This window comes from Macrosteles quadrilineatus, unplaced genomic scaffold (genome assembly GCF_028750875.1).
Source record: "Macrosteles quadrilineatus isolate MER2022 unplaced genomic scaffold, UCM_ALF_1.0 Scaffold_6__1_contigs__length_79288215, whole genome shotgun sequence".
Taxonomy (NCBI): domain Eukaryota; kingdom Metazoa; phylum Arthropoda; class Insecta; order Hemiptera; family Cicadellidae; genus Macrosteles; species Macrosteles quadrilineatus.
The window spans coordinates 77,758,467-77,782,294 of NW_026542599.1; the positions used below are offsets into that span (position 1 = coordinate 77,758,467).

At 36.6% G+C, this 23,828-nt stretch overlaps 1 protein-coding gene across 1 annotated transcript in view; it reads left to right on the plus strand.

Moving 5' to 3' along the window:
* The window catches only part of LOC128996499 (thrombospondin type-1 domain-containing protein 4-like), a 110,331-nt gene extending 87,536 nt beyond the window's left edge, over positions 1-22,795 (plus strand). Inside the window, exons 13-15 of the mRNA XM_054421873.1 lie at positions 10-151; positions 13,234-13,314; positions 20,980-22,795. Of these exons, the coding sequence (XP_054277848.1) occupies positions 10-151; positions 13,234-13,314; positions 20,980-21,095 (339 nt within the window). The 3' untranslated portion in view covers positions 21,096-22,795. The remainder of the gene's footprint in view (positions 1-9; positions 152-13,233; positions 13,315-20,979) is intronic.
* The last annotated feature ends 1,033 nt before the right edge of the window (positions 22,796-23,828 follow it).

A 23,828-nucleotide genomic window follows, 5' to 3' on the forward strand; every position in this document is an offset into this window, starting at 1 on the left:
TTTGCACAGTGCTCCAGGTCGTGTGACACCGGAGTGCAGAGAAGAGATGTCCGATGTTTAGATGAACATCAGGAGATGTCTGAAAGATGTCCTCAACATCTCAAACCTCCAACGCGGAGATCCTGCAATACTCACAAATGCTCGGCCGCAGGTAGGCAGATGAATGGAGTGAAGGATGAGTGTCGAATAAATTAGGTGTTACGTTTGTCACTATGATGTTGGGTCTATTTAAAATTGATTTTACATTTTACATTAGGACAACGTCACTTGTGGTGACACACTTTTCACCCAGGGCTTGGATGTACTTGAGGCACTGGAACTAATAAATAATAATTGTAATAATAATAAATGTTCCTCATTCATCACCATTTCTTGTGTATTTAGCAAAGCTTTCCTATGGTGGACCTAGACAGTATAAGAGCATCTATATATATAATTCTGTAAGACAAAATTTTTACCAGAAAATTGTGGACGTCTGGTAAGTCGCAGAAAAGTGGGAGAGGTCTTAAATTAAAGGTCTTGACCCCAGGGACTCGGGAAAAATAGCAGAATTCCCATAAAGTTACCAGAAAACGAGATATAACGTAAAATATCCACCATAAGAAATGCATGGGGACTGAAAAACGTCTGCTCTATCAGCTGTTAGTGCTGTTACTTATTTATTTGCAATGTTGACATTTATTCCGAAAGTCAATGTTGGTAAATAATGTTTCAAAATGAATTGTATTTGTTTAATTTTTTTGTTTTCCGTTTTTATAATGAGTGAAGTAACTAGACAGGGTAGGGGAAGACCTGCAAGACGTGGAAGAGTGTCCAGGAATTCAACAGATTTAAGAAATGCTGAAAGAGAATGTCATGTAGGGCCTAACTGAGAAAGAAATCCAGAAGCTGTTTTACAACCTGTCTTAGAACGCTGGAAAATGAGTCGAGTGTTGTTACTCACAATCTAATGCATTGATGGCGCATTTCACTTCGCAGAGGAGGCCACAAATGGACATTTCGGGGTAGCGGATTTCTACCCCCGGATATTTACCCCCATGACAAAAACGCCTACGTCATTTTTACGTCACGAGGGGCGGGGCTTATACACGTTCGAGAAACAGCGCGACTGGAAATCTACCCCCGGACAACTACCCCCGGACATCTACCCCTGGAAATCTACCCCCAGTGGTCAGCTCTGCCACGTATCGGCAAATATTCATTGTGTTGTATAATTGATTTTATAAATTGCTTTACCTTCTTATATCCAGTAGTAAACATGCGATATGTCGATGTCTGTTTTAACATTATCCATATTTATAATTCAATAAGTTGTAACAGTCCTTTTCAACCCGACCTACTTCACTGATTTTTACGATTGAGGTGTCTTTTAAAAGCTTAAGATCTAGCGCAGCACAAAATGGTAATTAAAAGGATATTTCGATTATAGCTTCAAAAGGTTGACCCCTAAGCCTTTGATTTATTCATAGAAGGTGCTTCCAATGGTTGACCAACTTTTACTCTATACAGTAACAGTTTAAAAGTGAAATGTGAGGAGTACTCATCAGATCAATTTTTAAGTCAGGTTGTGAAAACATGAATGATCGTCTGCAACTGTAAACAGGAGATGAAAAAGTTATGAAAATAATATAATATTGCGCACTTTTCACATGGTCAAGTGTTACATCGTACTGAACCATTGTTTTTACACACATTTCTTAAAGGATAAAGAGTGAATAAACTGTGGTGAACTTCCGGTTTATTCAATGTAGGCCTAGTAGGAATAATTGTTTAGTAAACCAAAACTCAGTTGTAAACTGTTAAATTGAGAAAGAGGATCAATAAAAGTCAGGTGTATAATGGTAAATTTTTCATATCACCTAGTAAAAAAAATTAGTTTCTAAGATTTAAATGCGTACTAAAGAAAGGATTTAAAGTATTTTCTCTTAAATACCTAAAATAAGACAATTCAGTTGTAAACTGTTAAATTGAGAAAGAGGTTCAATAAAAAGTCAGGTGTATAATCGTAAATTTTTCATATCACCTAGTAGTAAAAAGATTTAGTTTCTAAGATTTTAGATGCGTACTAAGAAAGGATTTTAAAGTATTTTCTCTTAAAGACCTAAAATAAGACAATCATTCAAATTCAAAATAATGGCCACATTCAATTTTTTAAGCATAGCCTAACATCTTTTAATATATATATACGCCTAAATACCCCCATTGCAGCACATTCGCATATTCAGAGCATGTATAAAGTCTTATTGGAAAATCCTGCCTTAAAACAAAACTTGTCAACTTATGTCCATAAATAAGTTTTCAAAAGATTCATTCATAAGAATACCATATAGGAAGTGAATAAGCAGGTTTCCTGCCAGTAAAATGTTAAAATGAGGCATTTTAAGGTAGTATACAGAACAGAATTAGGTTAAACCCGTCGACACTGACGGTTACTTTCAAGGCTTATGCTAATTCATATAACTGCAATAAATAGATTGAAGTAATACAAATTTTGAGCATTTAGCTCTTTAGCTTTTTTGATGAGTAATAAATGTAAAAGCAATAATGACTATTGCGTTAGTTACAAAATATGGTTGATCATTCAATGAATAAAATATTTCCCATACCGTACGTCATAAGAGTTATTATTACAATGTTAACCGGTTTCTCTTCTTTTGGAAGAACCTTTAAATAGTATTAAAATCGTATTGGTCAATCTTTTGTGATAAACACTTCCGATCCGCGCTCGTGCATGCGCCGTTAGCTGTTACTGTATGTGAAAGTTTGTCAACCATTTAAATCACTGTCTGGAAATGAATCAAATGCTTAAGGGTCACACTTTTGAAGCCCTTTATCAACATATGGTTTTAAATACCATTTTGCGTTGATCTGGATCTTAAGATTTAAAATTAGACCTTAATCAAAAATATCAGTGAAGTAGTTCGGGCGAAAAAGGGCTGTTACAACTTATTTTATTAGGAAGATAGATAATGTTAAACAAGGCAATGACATATCACATGCTTAATACTAGATATTAGAGGGTAATGATTAACCGAAGAGACGTTGATTTACATAAAATAATTAATAAAATCAATTACAACAATGAATATTGGCCGATACGTGGCAGAGCTGACCACTGGGGGTATCTGTTAGTATCTGTTATCTGTTAGTGTTAGTACCGGGGGTAGATGTCTGGGGGTAGATGTCCGGGGGTAGATTTCCAGTCGCGGGCTGTTTCTCGAACGTGTATAAGCCCCGCCCCTCGTGACGTCAAAATGACGTAGGCGTTTTTTCATGGGGGTAAATATCCGGGGGTAGAAATCCGGCGACCCGACATTTCAACGCATGTTGCCACAATGGACATGCCACAACTACAAGTAAATGAAGAACTAAAAGAACCGTTTTTACATGATTCGAACTTCATAAAAAACATAAGACAATACAACAGTGCAATGACTTTTGCGTTGCTTTCTGCTACACAAAAAGAGATTCCGGGAAATGGGCCTTAATGTTTTAAAATTAAGGTACAAATTCATAGGTATATTTCTGAGTTACTACCGCGAAATGGGGAGTTAATAATTAATAATAATATTTACCTTTACATTTGGTTCTCAAAATGGAAACTATAGCAGAATTCGTAAGATTACAAAACAAATCTTCAATTTTAAACTAGAAAAGATGTGCAGTGTTTGGCTGTATGATTTCAGCTCTGATTCGTCGTTCTCCGGGCTCAGGCCAAACCGTGTGCACGTTTCCATTTGTTAATATGTTGTGTTATTGATTTAATCATTATTTTACAATTGTATTTCATTGCACATCAGAAGCAACTAATATACGACTCCTGCAACGGAAGGAAAACCAAGATATAAAACAAGAAACACTAATTTTAAGTAACATAAAATTGATAATTTTAAAAACATATTTCGAATATTTTTCTTTTTATATGGTTTTTTTTATTTTAGTCTAAATTAGGGGCTATGGCCCCTACAGGCCACTAGTAATAAAATAATGTTATTGATACAATGTTTTATGACAATTATAATCTTAAGTTGACTTCCTGTATTCATAAAAGTAAATAACCCATTTCCAGTAAAAGCGATAAGTTATATCAGGGTGTATACCAACCGGGAAAACCGGGAGAACCGGGAAATAACCTTGAATTTGAAGGGACCTGGAAAAAACCGGGAAAAAGCCGGGATTTTTGGACCAAATCCGGGATTTTTATTTTAGCCCCGGTAGAAGATTGTAGTCGTAAAATGCGTCTTGCCGCGATTGCGGGCGACGACGATGACGTTTTCGTGACCGCGGGAGACGACGATGACGTTTCCGTGACCGCGGGAGACGACGATGAAGTTTCCGTGACCGCGGGAGACGACGATGACGTTTCCGTGACCGCGGGAGACGACGATGACGTTTCCGTGACCGCGGGAGACGACGATGACGTTTCCGTGACCGCGGGATCAACGATGATTTTTACACGGCCACGTGAAATACTAATGATTTTGCCGCGATTGCGACCTACGACGATTGAATTGAATTGAATTGAAAATGTCTTTATTCATATTATATACAGTGGTATACATCGAATGGCGTCATTATACTAAATTACAGCTAACAAACTAATTTCTTTACATTTCCTCCATAAGCCATAAGGTACATATTTAAAACAACAGTTGATCATCATAAACAACAAAAAGTATGGTTGTCAGAGTTCATCAAATTTATATAATGTTTTATTTGTCAAATGCAGTTTTAAGTTTTTCTTAAACATGTTTACATATTTAACGTTTCTCAATTCCACAGGTAGCCGTAGTAAAAACTTAGCACCCGCATTTAATGGTTTTTTATTATAAAACTCTAGCCTGTGGAAATCAATGGCAATTTGATTTCTATTTCTTGTAAAATAGGAATGGCTGTCACCTAACCTGGGAACCAGATTGTTTATACTTAGTTTTTTAGCATGAAGTGCTGTGTGAAAAACATATAAACTGTAAACAGTCATTATGCCCAAATCTGTAAAATGCTGACGAACCGAATCACCAAAATTCAAATTCATTATGATTCTTATCGCCCTTTTTTGAAGAATAAGAATTCTATCCAAATTTTGTTTTGATGTACCTCCATAGATTTCAATGCCATAACTGATTGCTGATTCAATAAGAGAAAAATAAATTGTTTTTAATGTATTTACTGAGCAAAAATTAGACATCCTATATAAAGCATACAATCCAGAGGTGACTTTGTTAACTACATGATCTATGTGGAGATTCCATGATAAATTTTCATCCAATGTTAAGCCTAAAAATTTGGTAGAAACAACTTTTTCCAAAGAGTGGTTGTTTATTTTTATTACTGGATTTACTGAAATTTTTACTTCTTCCTGCATTGAACATGATAAAATTGGTTTTACTTGTATTTAATAATAGTCTGTGATTATTTAAAAAGTTATGGATACCCAATAAAGCTGAAGAAGAACTATGTTCCAAATTATTTATTGTATTGCTACTAATTTTGAAACTTGCATCATCTGCATATAGACAAAGTGTTTTTGTTGAGCCATTTTGAAAAGAATGTGGAATATCTTTTAGATAGCACAAAAACAACAGAGGTCCAAGGATAGAACCTTGCGGGACCCCATGCTGCATCTGTGCTAGCGAAGAATGACTGGTGACTGTTTGATTATTAATGGTACTTTTTATTTCAACAAATTGTTTTCTATTAACCAAGTATGAGCTAATCCAATTTGAAGTATTGCCATTGATTCCCAGGCCTTTGATTTTGTTTAAAAGAATTTTGTGTGAGACGCTATCAAAAGCTCTGCTCAGGTCCAAGAAAATACCTATTGTTTTCTCTCCTTTATCCACAGAGTCAATTACCGAATTAATGAAATCTATGCCAGCAGTAATAACTGATCTATTTGGTCTAAATCCATGTTGTTCCTTATCATGCAAACAATTGGTTTCTAGAAAATGTACTAACTGATTGTAGGCTGCTCTTTCAAAAATTTTAGAAAAGGTTGGTAATAATGATAATGGCCTATAGTTGGCTAGATTTTGTGCATCTCCTTTTTTGAGGATCGGGATTACCTTTGCAATTTTGAGTTTTGACGGAAAGATCCCACTAATAAAAGAGGAATTGATTAAGTGGACTATTGGTTTTATTAGTTGATTACTTGCTTTCTTTATCACTATCATTGGAACCTCATCATATCCAGTTGAAAGTTTATTTGGAAAAGAACTTAAAATTTTTTTAATTTCAATTTCTGTAACTGGTCTAAATTTAAAATTTTGATTTGTGAAATTATTGAAACAAGGCAGAGCATCATTGTTATTTTGACTATTTGGATCTAACTGTGGAATTATCGAACGTTCAACATAACTGGAGAAAAAATCATTAAAATGTCTACAAATTTCCTGCGGATCTTCTAATGTATGGTCGTTATATACAATTTCAATGTTGCTACACTGTTTTTTCTTATTACCAATCTCAGAGTTGAGGATCTGCCAGGTTGTTTTACTAACGTTTTTAGATTCTTCTATTTTATTTTTATAAAAATCTTTTTTTTTATTAATTAAATTCTGTTTGTAATTTTTCCTTAAAGTTTTAATTCTGTTAAACATTTGTTGTTCCTTAACAACTCTGGCTTCTATACTTAACTCTACAATTTTCTGTCTATCTTGTTTTAAATCAGGTGTTATCCAACTATCATTACAATTCCTGGACCGTTTTTTAACTTTAGGAAAAACTAAATTGAAATAGTACATAAAAATATCATGAAAAGTATCAAATTTTACATCAACACTAGCATTATATACACTAAACCAATTCTGTCTTTCTAATATCGTACCAAACAATGACAAATTGCTTTCATTAAACACTCTAGTTTCTCTTGTCACATATTTATTTTTGTGCTTAATTTTGGCTTTATTTAAGTATTCTCCAACAGAAGGATCTACAGATACCATTAGCCCATCATGGTCCGATAATTGTGTGTCAATTCCCTCGACTCTAATTGAAAGCTCATCAAAATTAGTCAAAACATTATCTAATGCGGATTCTGTAGTACAAGTTATTCGGGTAGGAAAATTAACTAAAAATCTCATATTGTACAATTGCAAAACATCATTTAGCTTTTGTCGATTTGAGTCATCCAAAACATTTATGTTAATGTCACCTACAACTAATACAAATTTGAATCTCTTAATTAATACTCTTAAACAAAAACATAATTTTTCTAAAAATACTGATACGCTAGAACTAGGAGATCGATATACTGCCATTAAAACAAAATTCAACCCAACTGTTTTGTACTCAACAACACAGCATTCAAATTCTTTTTCTAAAATTATGTTTTGAATACAATTTAAGTTTACTTTTTTATACTTCATGCTATCCTTACTTAAAACCATGACACCACCTCCAACAGATAAAACCCTTGAAAAGGAGGCATTTATACTGTAATCTTTTAAGTTGAACCTTTCTATTTCAGAATTTACCATTTTATGTTCATTTAAAACTATTATATCAGGGTTTAACTCATTAATTGTAATTTCTAGGGACTCTATTCGTGATGGCAGATGTTGAATATTAATGTGAAACAAATTTAATCCTAACCTATAATTTACTGTTGAATTAACATTACTCTGAATTGATTTGGTAAATTTACAGACATTGTGTAACCTTAAGTTATTTTTTGTGGCACAAAAAGGTCGTTTTTTTCATTTGTTGAGCCAGACAAAGAATCAGGTTTTAATTTTGATGATGATGTCTCAGGTGACATTAGGGAGACTTCGCACACAGGTAACACATTATTGCCCTTTTCACTGACACTTTCACTATCACACTGTGGTGCTGTGTCGCTGCGGCTGGTGGAAAAGGTTGAAACTTCGTTGTCATCACGCTGCTGCCTCTGGGTGGTGGGAACGGTCACTTCGCTGTCAACTCGCTGCCGCATCTGGGTGGTGGACTCCACAGCAATTGCTTGTTCAAGATTTCTCAGGAACTCAGAATGCAGGTGTTTGTTCTTGTACTTTTCTCTGTAGTATTCATCAGATGACACTATGATAACTGTTGCATCAGTGGACCTCTGGAATCTGACAATGTGTTTGGCAAAATGAAGAAGTGGTACCTGATCTCTTGAGCATCCTAAAGGCGAGCAAATTAAAGTTTTTAATTTATGCTTATTGAATTGATCAATGATTTGGTCAAAAGCAGCATCATAAAAAGCATACTGGTTATTTTTTGGTTTCTGAAAATATTTTAGTTTTGTTACTAGGCTAAATACATGAGCCCCATTGTCAATTGTTTGTAAAGTCAAGTTAGGTTCGCAATAATCATTAGCTGTTGGTTTACCAAACTCCTCTTTAAAGGCAACTGCTACCCCTGCACTCATATTTCTTTCGTGTGTGAAATCTGCTGATATGCAATGTGCAAAGGCTGTATTTTTCTTATTCAAGTTTTGTTTGATAATTTGTTTCATATCAGCTTCCAGTATTTTTACAGCAGCGTCCTCAGAGTTTGTTATTTTCTCAACAAGTTCCATTTTGTTTGCTGAAGTAGCCTCTTGAATCTTTTTGCACCAGTCAGTTATAGCATTAACAATTAACAACGCTACCTTTGACTTCCCTCTGTTATTAAGGTGCAGGCCGTGTGTTGTAAAATCAAATCTCTGCAGTCCATCCAAATCTATTAAAAAGAGGTTGTCAATCCTATTGCTTAGCTCTCTTAAGTAGTTGTTTAATATATACAGATCCAGGTTGACCGGGTGGTTTAGAGATTTGTCATATCTTGCTAGTACACTGCACAGAAACACTGGTCTGACTTTGCAAATTTCCAGCAGTTTGCTCTCGAGGTCACTATAAATGCTAGTCAGGTCACATTCAAGACTGTCGTTAGCGCCTCCTAAGACGATCAAAGGGCTATTTTTATCGATGGATGAGGAGTTCAAGACTTGGAGGAGAGTGGTGTTAGCCCTAACGTAACCGAAGGTATTTATTCTCTTAGTGCTGTAGCTTTCTACTTTAGACGCTATGTGTCTGCCTTGACTATCCGAGCAAAGTGTTACTTTTATATTTGGATAGTTATTTCTTGATGCGTTTTCGTTTTTCTTATTGGTATTATGTCTCAGGTTTCTTGTGTGTTTGGGGAGGGGTTCTGTGAAGGTCGGCTTCTTTGTATTTATATCCATGTTCTCACCCTCTGGGCAAATACTGTGAAGAGCATCAAATTTATTTGATATTTTCAGAACAGGTTCAATAATACTTCTTTGGCTGCTGTATGTTTTAGTTTTTACTTGAGTCCAGGCATTGTTTTTTACAGAAATCTTCTCAGTAATTTTCTCACCCTTGGTTTGTTTTTTTCCAGGTACTGGAGTTTTTCCATATTTTTTTAACATTAAAAAGTGAAAAGTTTGACTGTTTGTAGATGGGGGGTTGAGAATATAATAGGATATTAGTGATCGCTTCTGCACCGCTTCCCATTCTGACAATTTCTTGTTTTGGATGAAATTAAAATTTAATGACCCAGACGTTATGATATCTTCCACCAACGATTCAATAACCCAACATGTATAAATTCCACAGTCGTGACCATTAGGCTGCTGTGGTCCATTTAATATTACAAAGCCCATTGACAGTATATCACAACCCAAAAGTTCTGCTACTTTTTGAGCAACCTTTTTTGCATGTTTTAGGTTGTAATTATCACGGGAATCGTAGTAGTAAAATTTGTTTTCAGTTTTATTTAAGACCAGAGTGCTCCAATGAGAGCCACTAATCCCTTTACACAACTCCTCGGAATCATTGACAGGCATGATCAGCACACTTTTATTTGCCAATGTTAAGGGGCACAACAAACCTTGAGGATCATTTGAGTTTTTGACAGCATGAACAAGAAGAGGGTTTATTATTACACACTTGGTTGAGTTTAAAAATTTGTCATTTAATATCTGCAAATAAGGGTTGAGGGTCAGATCTGTAACCCAATCGGTTCCCAATAGTTCTGAAGTAATCATTGCTTTATTAACGCATGAATTTTCAGTTTGAGTTCCTGTAGATGTAGCAATTTTTGTAGTATTTTGTAAAGGCTGTAGTAGGTCATACGTGGATGTTGATGAGGTGGATGTTTCAGGTTTACATTGTGTGGAGCAGTTTATCATTTGATGTTCGATATGCTTAGGTACATAATCTGGAACAGGGAAAATCTCGTCGGTGAATTCCATTAAACGAGTGTCCGACTCGATGGAATGGTCCAAGACACATCTAAGCTGTTTATCTAGGGTTTCAACATGCTCCTTAAGTTGTTTATTCTCTTCTTGAAGTCTCAAAACGTCAGGTGAAACTTCTTCATGCAGTTCATTCAGGATTTTATTAGAGTCAGTTGTAACTATACTTAACTGTGGTGTTGACACTTCAAAAGAGCCATTGTCAGTTTTTATTATAGGACTATGAACAGGTGTTTCTTTAGTTGATTTTTTGGGTGTCAATAAAGACCTCATTGTGATAGGATGAGGCCCATTGTGCTTAATGTTGGTTGATATTATTTCTGATTTACTAGCATTAGTTTTAATTGTTGAATTACAGTTTTTTCCCAGGCAGCGCCAAGTAATTTCGCCACTTTTAGATGTATAGCTATGCCTATACTTATAATTGTCATAAATAATACTTGGCTTCCCATTTTTTGCTTCTTCAATTTTAAATTCCATTGTCAAAGGCTATTGCTAGAAGTAATATCTCCTTCAATCAAATAAGGCTACCCCAATAGACATCTGTGTGGGCTTTGCGTTGACAAAATTGAAGGCGCTAGAGAATACCGGCCGCGACACAGTCCCTCTAGTCGGCGGCTCAGAGCGGGAGGGCTTTGATTAGCAGGGATATTAGTCTTTGCGCAGTTGGCAGGCGAACGGATCACCGGCCGCGCTCAACTGACAAGAAAGTTGTTATCAGGCCTGTTTCAGATGCTATTAGCCATGTAGGTTAGTCACGGTTCTATACGAAAATTTACTTACAACTGAAAGTTTCTTTAGATCCTTTAAATATTTATCTTATGATTGTTAACTGAACTGATTAAAAGGCACTTTAACATAGATTGACAATAACTACCCTGATAATAACTGAAATTTCTAGACACAGTAATTCTAACGTAATTTACCGGCAGGTCAGGCCTACCAACCCGATGACGTTTCCGTGACCGCGGGAGACTACGATGACGTTTCCGTGACCGCGGGAGACTACGATGACGTTTCCGTGACCGCGGGAGACAACGATGACGTTTCCGTGACCGCGGACGACGACGATGACGTTTCCGTGACCGCGGACGACGACGATGACGTTTCCGTGACCGCGGGAGACGACGATGATTATGTCTACGCGGCCGCAGATGTTTATGATATTGCCGAGATCGCGGACGACGGCGATGACGTTTTCATATCTGCGAGAGTCAATGATGATGTCTACACGGCCGCGGGAAATATTCATGATTTTGCCGAAATCGCGGACGACGACGATGACGTTTCCGTGACCGCGGACGACGACGATGACGTTTCCGTGACCGCGGGAGACGACGATGATTATGTCTACACGGCCGCGGGAAATATTCATGATTTTGCCGAGATCGCGGACGACGACGATGACGTTTCCGTGACCGCGGACGACGACGATGACGTTTCCGTGACCGCGGGAGACGACGATGATTATGTCTACACGGCCGCGGGAAATATTCATGATTTTGCCGAGATCGCGGACGACGACGATGACGTTTCCGTGACCGCGGACGACGACGATGACGTTTCCGTGACCGCGGGAGACGACGATGATTATAACTACGCGGCCGCAGATGTTTATGATTTTGCCGAGATCGTGGACGACGGTGATGACGTTTTCATATCTGCGAGTGGCAATAATGATGTCTACACGGCCGCGGAAGATTTTCGTGATTTGCAGTGTCCGCGAAAGACGACGATGATGATTTCTACACGGCCGCGTGATATGCTCATGATTTTGCCGTGATTGCGGCCGACGACGATGATGTTTCCGTGACCTTGGGAAACGACGATGACGTTTCCGTGACCGCGGGAGACGACGATGATGTAGACACGGCCGCGGGAAATATTCATGATTTTACCGAGATCGCGGACGATGACGACGATGACGTTTCCGTGACTGCGGGAGGCTATGATTATGTCCACACGGCCGCAGAAGATATTCGTGATTTGCCGTGACCGCGAAAGACGACAATGATTTTGTCTACACGGCTGCAGATGTTCATGATTTAGCCACGATCGCGGACAACGACGATGACGTTTACGTGACCGCAGGATCAACGATGATGTTTACACTGCCGCGGGAAACATTCATGATTTTGCCGAGATTTCGCACGACAACGATGACGTTCCCGTGACCGCGGGAGTCAATGATGGTGTCTACACGGCCTCGGAACATTTTCGTTATTTTGCCGTGATCGCGGTCGATGACGATGACGTTTACGTGACCGTGGGAGTCAATGATGATGTCCACACGGCCGTGGAAGATTTTCGTGATTTTGCCGCGATCGTGGATGACGATGATTACGTTTCTGTGATCGCGAGAGACGGCGATCATGTATACATACCGCGGAAGATGTCCAGGATTTTTCTATGGTAACGTAAGACTGTGATGATGTTTACATCACCGTGGGAAGCGACCACACGACCGAAGGAAATATTCAGGATTTAGCCGCCGTTGATAATGTGTTCATAAAAAGTGAAGATAATATTCATGATTTTGCTGCTATCGAGAGAGACGATGTTTCCGTGGACTTAAGTACGGTAATGATGATAATGAAAATTATTATTATAATAAGGATTATTACTTTTTCAACACTAGCTCACTGGACTTTGAAACAAATTTAATGCAAGTTTATATTGTATACTTAGGCTGCAAGTCTTAAATTGATTATAGTTTAAGTGGAACCAAAAAAATACGTGGGAACCTGGAAAAACTTCGAAAAACCAGGAAAAACCTGGAAAAAACCTGGAATTTCACTCTAATAAAATAGTATACACCCTGTATATAGATGGCGATAGATTCAAGACTCAACATTGTGTCTGTTATAATATGTTATTCTGAGCTTTATTGTAATATAGAATATTGAACCAACACATATCTTTAGAAACGTTCAAAATGTGTTGTCTTTAAACGTACCGTAGGATCTTTGAGAGGGAGAGGATTGTTGTCTTGTGCTGTATTCTTGTTTTGATTTGTTTGCCTGGTGTCACAGGCCCCATTGACCCCGGACTACAGAAGAATACTCTAAGTGATGGTCACAGTCCTGGAGATCAACCTCAACATCAAAACTCAGGCAAGTGTTAAGTTAAACCAGAGATTAGTTAGTTCATGTTTAAGAAAACCACCGTCTCAGTAAACCTGCAGACTAAGTGAATTTTAATTCGCCGGATTAGATTTTACTAAAATTTTCCCAAACATGTCAAGATAAATTCCCCATATAAACATTATATTTAATTACTTAGGTTTGCTGCTAGGGGGGAGGGGAAAAGCAGCAAATGTTGTTGATCAAAATATATCCATAAGCAAACTACAAATAGTTTTCTTTCTCTTTATTTGTACAACATGATTTTATATATGTACAGTTTTTGGAATTTTCTCCTTAAACTTCAATTATACCTCTATTGCTTCAATATAGAAAATTGTTTTTCTGGCTCTGTATGATGGTTTTTATGATGATTGGACATTTTTATGTTTTAAAGGTAAAAATATGAAAAAACCAAATTTTTTATAATTTTTAAAACCCCCATAACACCCCGTTATGTAAAATTTCACCATAATCAGACCAAAATTACTCGAGTTATCGTGTCATAATTTTAACGAATAGTATTTTTGACCGGGATTAAAATTAAAAAGGATATTAGTTCTGGGTATAGGTCTTACCACGAGACCTACAATAGTTAGGGAGGTACAATACAATAGACCCTATAACTACTTTCCTTATAGGTAAATTCGCTAAATACTTCCCTTTAGGAAAATTCGCTAAATACTTCTCCATAGGAAAATTTTCTAGAAACTTACTTGGTTTTAGTAGCTAGAACAAAAATACATGTTGATATTTGTCAGTATGATATAATCCGTTGATTTTACACTTTGTGATATAACATTTGTTTTAGCAAATGATTGTATGCTTTACTAGCCAATTCCTCTGTTAAAGAAAATAGTTTTACAGTCCTAATCGTTACTTAGTTTTGCAAAAGACATTGTCTAACATAATTAATTATGGTAATTTGTAAATATTATTGTTGACCATGTATGATATTTTTATGGTTTGAATATCCAAATATTGTTAGTATAAAATAAAGACTTTGAGGGCTAATCCTTGAGAAGATATGTTATTCATTGTGACCCTTGGTTAGATAGAATATATTATTCATTAAATAAAATAATTACCTTATCCAACCACAGTTGTTCATATGACGACTAGTTTCGTTCCTAAGAACTTCTTATCTAGAATTAACTGTCACGACTGCCCAAAGTACTACTTCGGTCAAATTGGAAGATCTTTCAAACAAATATTTAAAGAACACATACCTAAAAGATCACAACATCAGAAATCCAGTATCCAAAAATTTAATATCAGAATCGCACAACTATCTTTTGATAAGAACATGGAAATAGTTTAAGTATAACAAAAGGTTTCAAGCTTGATGTAAAAAAATCACTATCTACAAAGCTCAAAAACTCAACCCATGTAACATTTTAATGATCAGACCTCTTTCCAGTCAAATATTAAATTTCATATATATATTGACAAGTTACAAAAATCAAAGAAAGTATAAAATAAGAAGAACAAAACAAACTGAAATACAGGTGGCACTGGTGAGGAGAAGAAACATCATGATTCAGTCAGATTTATTTAGTCAGTGGCAGTGGTGAGACAGTGCTGGTAGCCTGTGCGTGTACAGTTTTAACCAGTTACAGTAATCATTTTTATTATTTTTTCAATATGGCAAGTTATAATTATTGTGACTGTGACAGTATTTTAAAGAATCTATTGACATACCACAATGTATTAATATACTGATGATGTGGTTGCATACTAATGACCTGATGGCAAAGTTCTAAGGAACGAAACTAGTTCTCATAAGAACAACTGTGGTTGGATAAGGTAATAATTTGATTTTATCAATAATAATCTTTGAGGATATTCATTGTACATGAGTTACCGGTATCTATATAAATAAAATTACAATTTTGTGTGTTCACATTGAGTAGAATGATAAAGTTTTTCAGGGGGAAAAAATTATTTAGGACAGTTCCAAAAATAATTTTTATAATATAAAAGGCAAAGCCCTCACTGACTGACTGAGTCACTCACTCATCACTAATTCTCCCACTTCACATTTACCTAGGAGGCTGAAATTTGGTACACTGATTCTTTAGGCATTAAATAGGAAAACTAAGTGGTTTTTATTCTGATCGGACTCTCGGGCTCCGCCCCAGTGGCTCTGGAGTTTCCCATGTTAACCTAATGAGTACTCATATTTAAATTAAATGAATGAATCTTAACAGCTGTTTCAATTAAACAAGTTGGTTCTGTTCTATGATGTTCAATTGCATTAAAGTTACAAGGATTACCAACAGAGTGCAGCACTATTATTTTTTTTAATCCTACTAATATTATAAATGAGAAAGTTTGGATGTATGGATGTATGGATGTATGTTTGTGACAAGTGAACGCGAAAAATACTGGTCGGATTGGGCTGAAATTTGGCATGATGATAGCTCACATTCCCGATTAACATATAGGCATATTCTTATTTCAAAAATCCTTTCGGGCTCCGCCCCAGTGGCTCTGGAGTTTTCCATGTTAACCTTATGAGAAATGGAATTATTGAATCTTAACAGCTGTTTCAATTAAACAAGTTGGTTCTGTTCTATGATGTTCAATAGCATTAAAGTTACAAGGATTACCAACAGGGTGCATCACTTTTTTTTACATTTATGACAACAGCTAATTTGCAACCAAAAGGTGAGTGAGCGTAGCGAAAGAACTTCAACCTGGAGGCGAGTGAGCGCAGCGAACGAGCTCCAACCTAAAGGTGAGTGAGCGTAGCGAACGAGCTCCAACCTAAAGGTGAGTGAGCGTAGCGAACATACTTCAACCAGGACGTGATTGAGCCATGCGAACGAGATAATCTTAAAAATTAAGAAGTTAAACGGGGCAAAGCCCGCGGGTTACAGCTAGTATTTATATATATGAAAGGCAAAGCCCTCACTGACTGACTGACTCACTCATTCACTCACATCATCACTAATTCTCCCACTTCCCATTTACCTAGGAGGCTGAAATTTGGTACACTGATTCTTTAGGCATTAAATAGGAAAACTAAGTGGTTTTTATTCTGATCGGACTCTCGGGATCCGTCCCAGTGGCTCTGGAGTTTCCCATGTTAACCTAATGAGTACTCATATTTAAATGGAATAAATGAATCTTAACAGCTGTTTCAATTAAACAAGTTGCAGGCCCGTTTTTGACCATGTCAGCGCCCTAGGCACAACTAATAGTAGCGCCCCTTTGCAATATATAACAGGGTGACCACCAACCGGGAAATCCGGGAACTAAGCGTGAATTTTTTGAACCAGGAATTATGTGTTAATTTTCTATTTCTACCTGGAATTGTCAATTTACAACAGTGACGTTTCCGTGACCACGGGAGACGGGAGGCGATAATATGTCTCCACAAGGCCTCGAGAGATGATCAGAACTTTGCCGCGATCGCATGAGATGATAATAATATCTAAACGACCGCGGGATATGATCATGATTTTACCGCGATCGCGCAATACGATAATGAGATCCACAGAGCCGTGAAGGATAATCAGAATATTGCCGCGATCGCATGATACGATTATAATGTCTAAACGACCATGGGATATGATCATGATTTTACCGCGATCGCGCGAGTCTATGGTAATGACTAAATGACCGCGGGATATGATCATGGTCCACACAACCACGGAAAACAGTCAGAAATTTGCCACGATCGCGGAAGACGATAATGATATCCACATAACTGAGTGAAAATTTAAAAACGTACGTTTTCATGTCCCTGGCCTTTTACTTCGTAGATACTGGATTTGTAGTTTATTATTATGTGTTTTAATATTTTTTGGCACGGGGGCAACATGTTACACACATTTATTTGGTTTTAAATAGGTTCTAGGTATTTTTTTCGTATTTTTAAAGTCTCGAAATTCACGACCATGGTGTGTCCCTAGGGTACATTTTCCAACTTTCACGCTGTTTTTAGACTAATTATTCATGCCGAAATATATAAAGCCATATTTTTATGTCATCAATGGTTATTAAACTTACAAAAAAGGAGCATATTATAATTTTATTGTCATTTCAAACTGGCTACCATGACAAAATAAGTCTGTCCCTCGATTTGGCGTCACGACCATTTGGTAAAAATTTTCAACTTTGAAGCACGACAGTGGCAAGCCTGGCGTCGATGGAGTCAGTTGGTTTTAGAGACTAGTTCGGGGTGTACGTCAGGATTGTAGTGCCGGTCGTTTCGAGTTGAAAGGAGGAATTACAAGATTAATAAAGGAAAGGGTGTGTTTTTTGTAATTTTGGTGTGTCCATGACCGTACGTAGTCATTCGATGAAGTAGACATAGTGTTAATTTTTGTTTATAAGATATTTCAATTGCTAGATTAACCTAGAAGTCTACTTTGCATCCTCGAACATGAGGTGCAGGGCTACCGCCAGAACAGAGCCAAATAACACGTAATTTCACGACCAAAGTTTCACGACCATCGCGGGTTTTTTCACGACCAATCCAGCCTTATGGATTATAGTGTGTTTGGTCGTGACAATAACTTTAATATAATTGAAATTTTAACAGTTTAGTTCAAATGAAACACATATTTTTATTATAACTAACAGTATAATTGAAGGATTGTTTACAAATATTTAGATTATTTCAGAAAATTCACGACCGTACCGCTTGTCCCTGACCATCACGTTTATGATTTCTATCATAAAAATTTCAAAAATTAAAATATCGTAATATTTCAATGTTCTATACACAAAAGGATCACACCTCTATACAAACATAACGATTTTTCGGGTCTCAGGTAAGTTTTTTCGGAGTTATACAAACTTAAAAAGATTTTATTGGCTTTTTTCAATTTTTTTAGTTTTTTTATTTTTTTCTAGAAAGACCAAATATGCCAAAAGCTCAGTGACCTTTTTATTGTATAATGGTCATAAAAGTAAATTAGTTTATAGCAAAACATAGTTATAAAAATAATATTAACTATTTTTAATATTCTTTTAAACGTCTGTTATGGTCGTGACAGGATTTTGTGTTTTTCCACTAAAGATGCTCTTTAAAAAAAAAACTTTTAAAGATATTGCGTTACCACGGACATTTTATGAAACTTCAAATGTTAATGAAACAAAAAAAATAATAAGAGTTTTGAAAAAAGGGGAAAAAAATTTGCAAAGTGCTTTTCCTGAAAACGTACGTTTTTAAATTTTCACTCAACTGCGGGATATTATTAACATTTTGCCGTAATCGCGGGAGACAATTACGATGTCTTCACGACAGCGGGAGACGATTACGATGTCTTCACGACCGCGGGAGATGATTACGATGTCTTCACGATCGCGGGAGACGATTACAATGTCTTCACGACCGAGGGAGACGATTATATGATGTCTTCACGACAGCGGGGGACGATTGCGATGTCTTCACGACCGCGGGAGACGATTACGATGTCTTCACGACCGCGGGAGACGATTACGATGTCTTCACGATCGCGGGAGACGATTACGATGTCTTCACGATCGCGGGAGACGATTACGATGTCTTCACGATCGCGCGGAGACGATTACGATGTCTTCACGATCGCGGGAGACGATTACGATGTCTTCACGACCGAGGGAGACGATTATATGATGTCTTCACGACAGCGGGGGACGATTGCGATGTCTACAGGATCGCGGGAGTTACAATAATGATGTCTACTCTACACGGCTGCGAGGGATGATCAGAATTTTACCGCAATCGCGTAAGACGATGATAATGTCCACTCAATCACGGGAAAGATCAGAAATTTGCCTCATTCGTGAAAGACGATGATGATCTCTAAACAACCGCGGGAGATGATTACCATTTGCCGCAATGGCGGGAGAGGATGACAATGCCTCACGACCACGGGAGGCGATGATGTCTTCACGGCTGTGAGGGATTATCAGAATTTTATCGTGATCACGCAAGATGATAATGTCCACACGACCCCGGGAAAAGATTACAATTTTGCCTCATTCGCGGTAGACGGTGATAATCTCATCACGACCGCGGGATGTGTTCATATATTGCCGCGATCAAGGAAGACGATAATCATGTCCACACATCCGCTGGAAATAGTCAGAACTTTGACGCGATCGCGGGAGACGGACGATGATGACATATATACAACCGCGGTAAATAATTAACATCTTGCCGCAATTGTGGGAGACTGTTAAGGTGTCTTCACGGCCGCAAGGGATTATCAGTTTACCGCGATCGCATGCAAAAACGGCCACAATTTTTTTTCTTTTTTCCAATTTTTTGGCGCCCCCCAAAAAAAGCCAACTGCCTCGCGCCCTAGGCACGTGCCTACCTTGCCTATTCGGTAAATCGGCCCTGACAAGTTGGTTCTGTTCTATGATGTTCAATTGCATTAAAGTTACAAGGATTACCAACAGAGTGCAGCACTATTATTTTTTTTAAATATTTGACAACAGGTAATTTTAAACCAAAAGGTGGGAGTGAGCGTAGCGAACGAACTTCATAATTTATAATTTTTTTTCTTAATTTCATTTTTTTTGCTTTTATGGAATTGTAATTTTATGTAGAAAGAAGACTTTGTGTTAGTACATGATTAACTCTAAGTTACATACGATTTATAGATATATTAAATTTATTGTATGACTGGCCCTAATTTCCATCTCATCAGTTACAAAAGCGCCGGTCAGACAGTTGCAGTAGCACCGGTCACAATTACAGTAGTGCTGGTCACAATTAGTAGTGCCGGTTGCTTGATTATTTGACGGGCGCTAAATTAGAAACCTTGCTACCGGTTACACTTAACAATTCTATTGTTTCAAAAATGATTTAGGCACACTTGTGAGGCATAATAAGCTCAATCAATTTAAATTTTTCAATTTTTTATATTTTAATCAATTTCCTTTCTCCCTAGAATCCTTGACATAATGTAAAACACTTAGCTATACCTTATTTGATTAAGAAAAAGAAAAATATCCTGTAAAACACCATATAACAACCAATACATTGGCTACACCAACAGAACATTGTTTTCAACGATTTAAGGAATATAACACAAGACACAAGTCATCATAACAACCCCCAGATCAATATGGTACCGGGTAGTCTAACACCTAAAACAAAATCCAACCCACACAATAACTTTTCCCAATTCACTCAGGATTCTGATCTACCCACTCAAATCCATTACCCAAAAGTACAAGAAAGCTATAAAATATACACACATGTATAAATATAGATGTTTAAACGCCCTTGAACATCTTGAAAAAAAAAATAGGAGACTAGACCAGCTCTGCCATTTTCACATTAATATACAACATTGAAACTAACCAAACTGGAAACACAGTGATAAACTGACAACACTACAGAAATCGAAGCACTCGCTCTGTCCAAACCAACCTCAACTGACAAATGGTCCTTGTTTATGGAAAAAGAAAGTCCTCCCGTTGTGACACTGCAGACACGTTGTCGTGGTCCAATCAACCAAGTAACAATGCTGGTGACCATAAGAATTTGTAAATATAAACTATAAATTAGTGATAAGAAGATAAATTAAGAAGACCCCTGAAGATGCCACTCTAGCTGCCGGATTGCATGAAACCAACATCATACACTACCTAGACTCAAAAATACAGGCAACAACAAAGGTAACTAATTAAAATGCTATGTTTTAGACGATCCAGAATGTAAAGATCAATACCACAACTGTCACCTAGTAGTACAAGCGAGGTTATGTAAGTACAAGTACTACAGAACTTCTTGCTGCCAGTCTTGCCACAACAAGCTGTAACTTGTGTTACCAACACGACGGCATGGAAGCTTCATTACCACGATGCCACTTCAGTGTTGAGCTCGTATCAGTTCACACGCCAAACTCATCATCATGTGTAAAATTGGCACCATTTGTATGACTTTGGTGGTACGCCATACGAAATGAGACTATTTCATTTTAAAACTTTCCTGATTGTTGATAGTTGATTTATGGCAGTTTTAAGTACTGTATTTATTTATGTACAGATTTGTTGTTAAGATTCTTGATCGGAACAAAAATATCTTTCTGCCACAACAGATATTATTAGTTGTTCTCTGATATATTTATGAGGTGGTATCCATATACAGTCTTGATCATCTGACCTTCAGTTTCGTCCATCCCTTCATGAGGAAAATGAAGTACCAAAGAATCAAGTTCTGTGCCTAATAGGGCAAATGTATAAATTCACCACGTATTTCATGTATATTAATTAACTTGAAATACTAAATGTTTCTAAAGACCTGCCCTCTGATTAAACTTTGAAATAGCAAGTATATCAATGCATGGTAAAACATTGAAAATTTCAAAGTGATTCTATTTGAACTTATCCTTTTTTAAACCCACGAATAATTAAATTACCAAGAGGAGACGAACAAACGTAGTTTCTCTTTGTTTTTTATGTCTGAATACGCAGTTTTTCCACATAACTCTGGGGGTGGGAATATTTTTCATTCATTTTTTGTACTTTTTCCCATTTAGGTAACAACCCCACAAAATCCTAAGAATCTCGTTTTAAATGGCAAAATATTTATAAACCCCCCCCAGACCCCATCAATTTCATTTGCAATAATCAAATTATCTAAATGAAAACTAACAGATTCAAAAATTACAGATAGTAAGATTCATTGTCAATCCTGTCTTGAAAGTTTATCTTTACATCATAAAAGTAACTTATTAAAAAAAAATTCAAAATTACTTCACTTTCTAATGCAATCTTGTACCATCCAATAAAAGCTCTGCTTACTTAGAAATAATTATATGTAAAAATTAATCAAAGCAAACACCAATTAAGAAGGGCATCAAGTAACTTAAGGACTGATGTATTTTCTTCAAAACTCTGCCATGAATAAATGTCTCTAAACAGCTAAGATATTGAATTTATACAGAAATTTTGTACATTTATATTTCAGTTTAGTTTGTGTATGTAGGGTTCTATTTATATTGTTAATATGTACATTGTTGTAATTGTATTGTCGATTGCTAATTGTCAAGTAGTATATAAGAAATAAACGAGAAGTATTATTAGATGTAACAGTAGTTCAGTAAAGAAATGAAACACTGCAGATTGTGATTCTCTGTTAGTTAAGTGGAGAGTATTCAAGCATCAAAACCATTAACTTAATGTGTAAATATTACGTAATCAAGCATCTGAGATGTAGATTGTTTCCTCATCAGTTGATAAAATTTTAAAGTTTACCAACTTTGTGTGTTTAATTTTTGTAAAATAAAATACTGGAGCTATTTAGTGTTAGATGAAAGTTATTCTTCCAGATAGGTGGGCTACCAGAATTCTGCTCTGTAAAAAATATTCTTGTGGATTTTTGAAGTTCTTACAAAGGCGCAGCCCATGTTTTTCCTATTATTTTTATTTCTATATATATATAAGTATTCTAGCTGTATATTTCCTATATGTATATGTCTTTCAAAATAGTTCTTCTCTTTGAATAAACTGTCGGTAAGCGCAAATGTTTCTTAGAGCCTTTTTCTACTCTTGGTCTTGCAGATGACATCATTGAAAAAAAACCACTACAACTAAAAATGCTTGTTTGAAGATTTATTGTTGGATTTGAAACATCATCCAGTACTATTTCTGTTAGCTCAACAACTAAGTCAAGATCTTTTTAATGTACAAGCTACAGTTTAAATAGTTATTTGTGTAACTAGTGGGCATAGTGGCACTTTGCTGCACACGAGAGCAATGTTTACGCACTCACCTGCGGCTCGTGCGGAATGATCTCGAGTGCAGCAAAGGCCTTTTGCACTCGTGTTACACATTATATTTTTCCTACAGTCACTATAAAGCATATAAATAATTAGTCTTTCAAACACTATACAGCACGTTTTTAGGTTCAGCTGGCAACACAAATGGTGCCCTAGAGAAAGTAGTACCCGCGGTCCGTATCACTCCGCTATTTTTCCTCGGCAAGAAATGTGCTCTGCGTTTTGAGAATATAGTTCCGTATGTTTTTGTAATTTGAAGTGGTTTCCGCGCCTAAAAATAATGCTTTTAAGGTATTGTCTTGTTTATTAAGATCGTAGGAATGTTTTAAAAATGTTTAAAAGAAAAGTTCAGAAATACCGAAACTATAAACACGAAATGACAGGTTAAATCGTAGTTAGAATAGTCAATCAGCTGCTCATAGTATTATTATCTTTAAGTGTTGCCAAGCTATTTCCAAGCGTACACGGATTGCGTGCACAATAGAACCACGCTGCCGTACAAATCATTATATATTTCCACCAACTAAAGGACTAAAAATCACTAGTCAGAACCTCTAAGAGAGGTTATATTTTTGTTTATAACCACTCATTGCCACGCAAATACAAGTATAATCAGCTGATTGGTGTCCGGCAAAACTCATTGCAGAACAGTAGTACGCAATGAAACCCTATTTGAATAAGCTGGCGGTAAACAGCTGTTTTCAGGACTAAATCCTTGCGTGGGAAGTTCGTCAAAATAATGTAGTGTGATATAACAGATCTGTGCAGTTT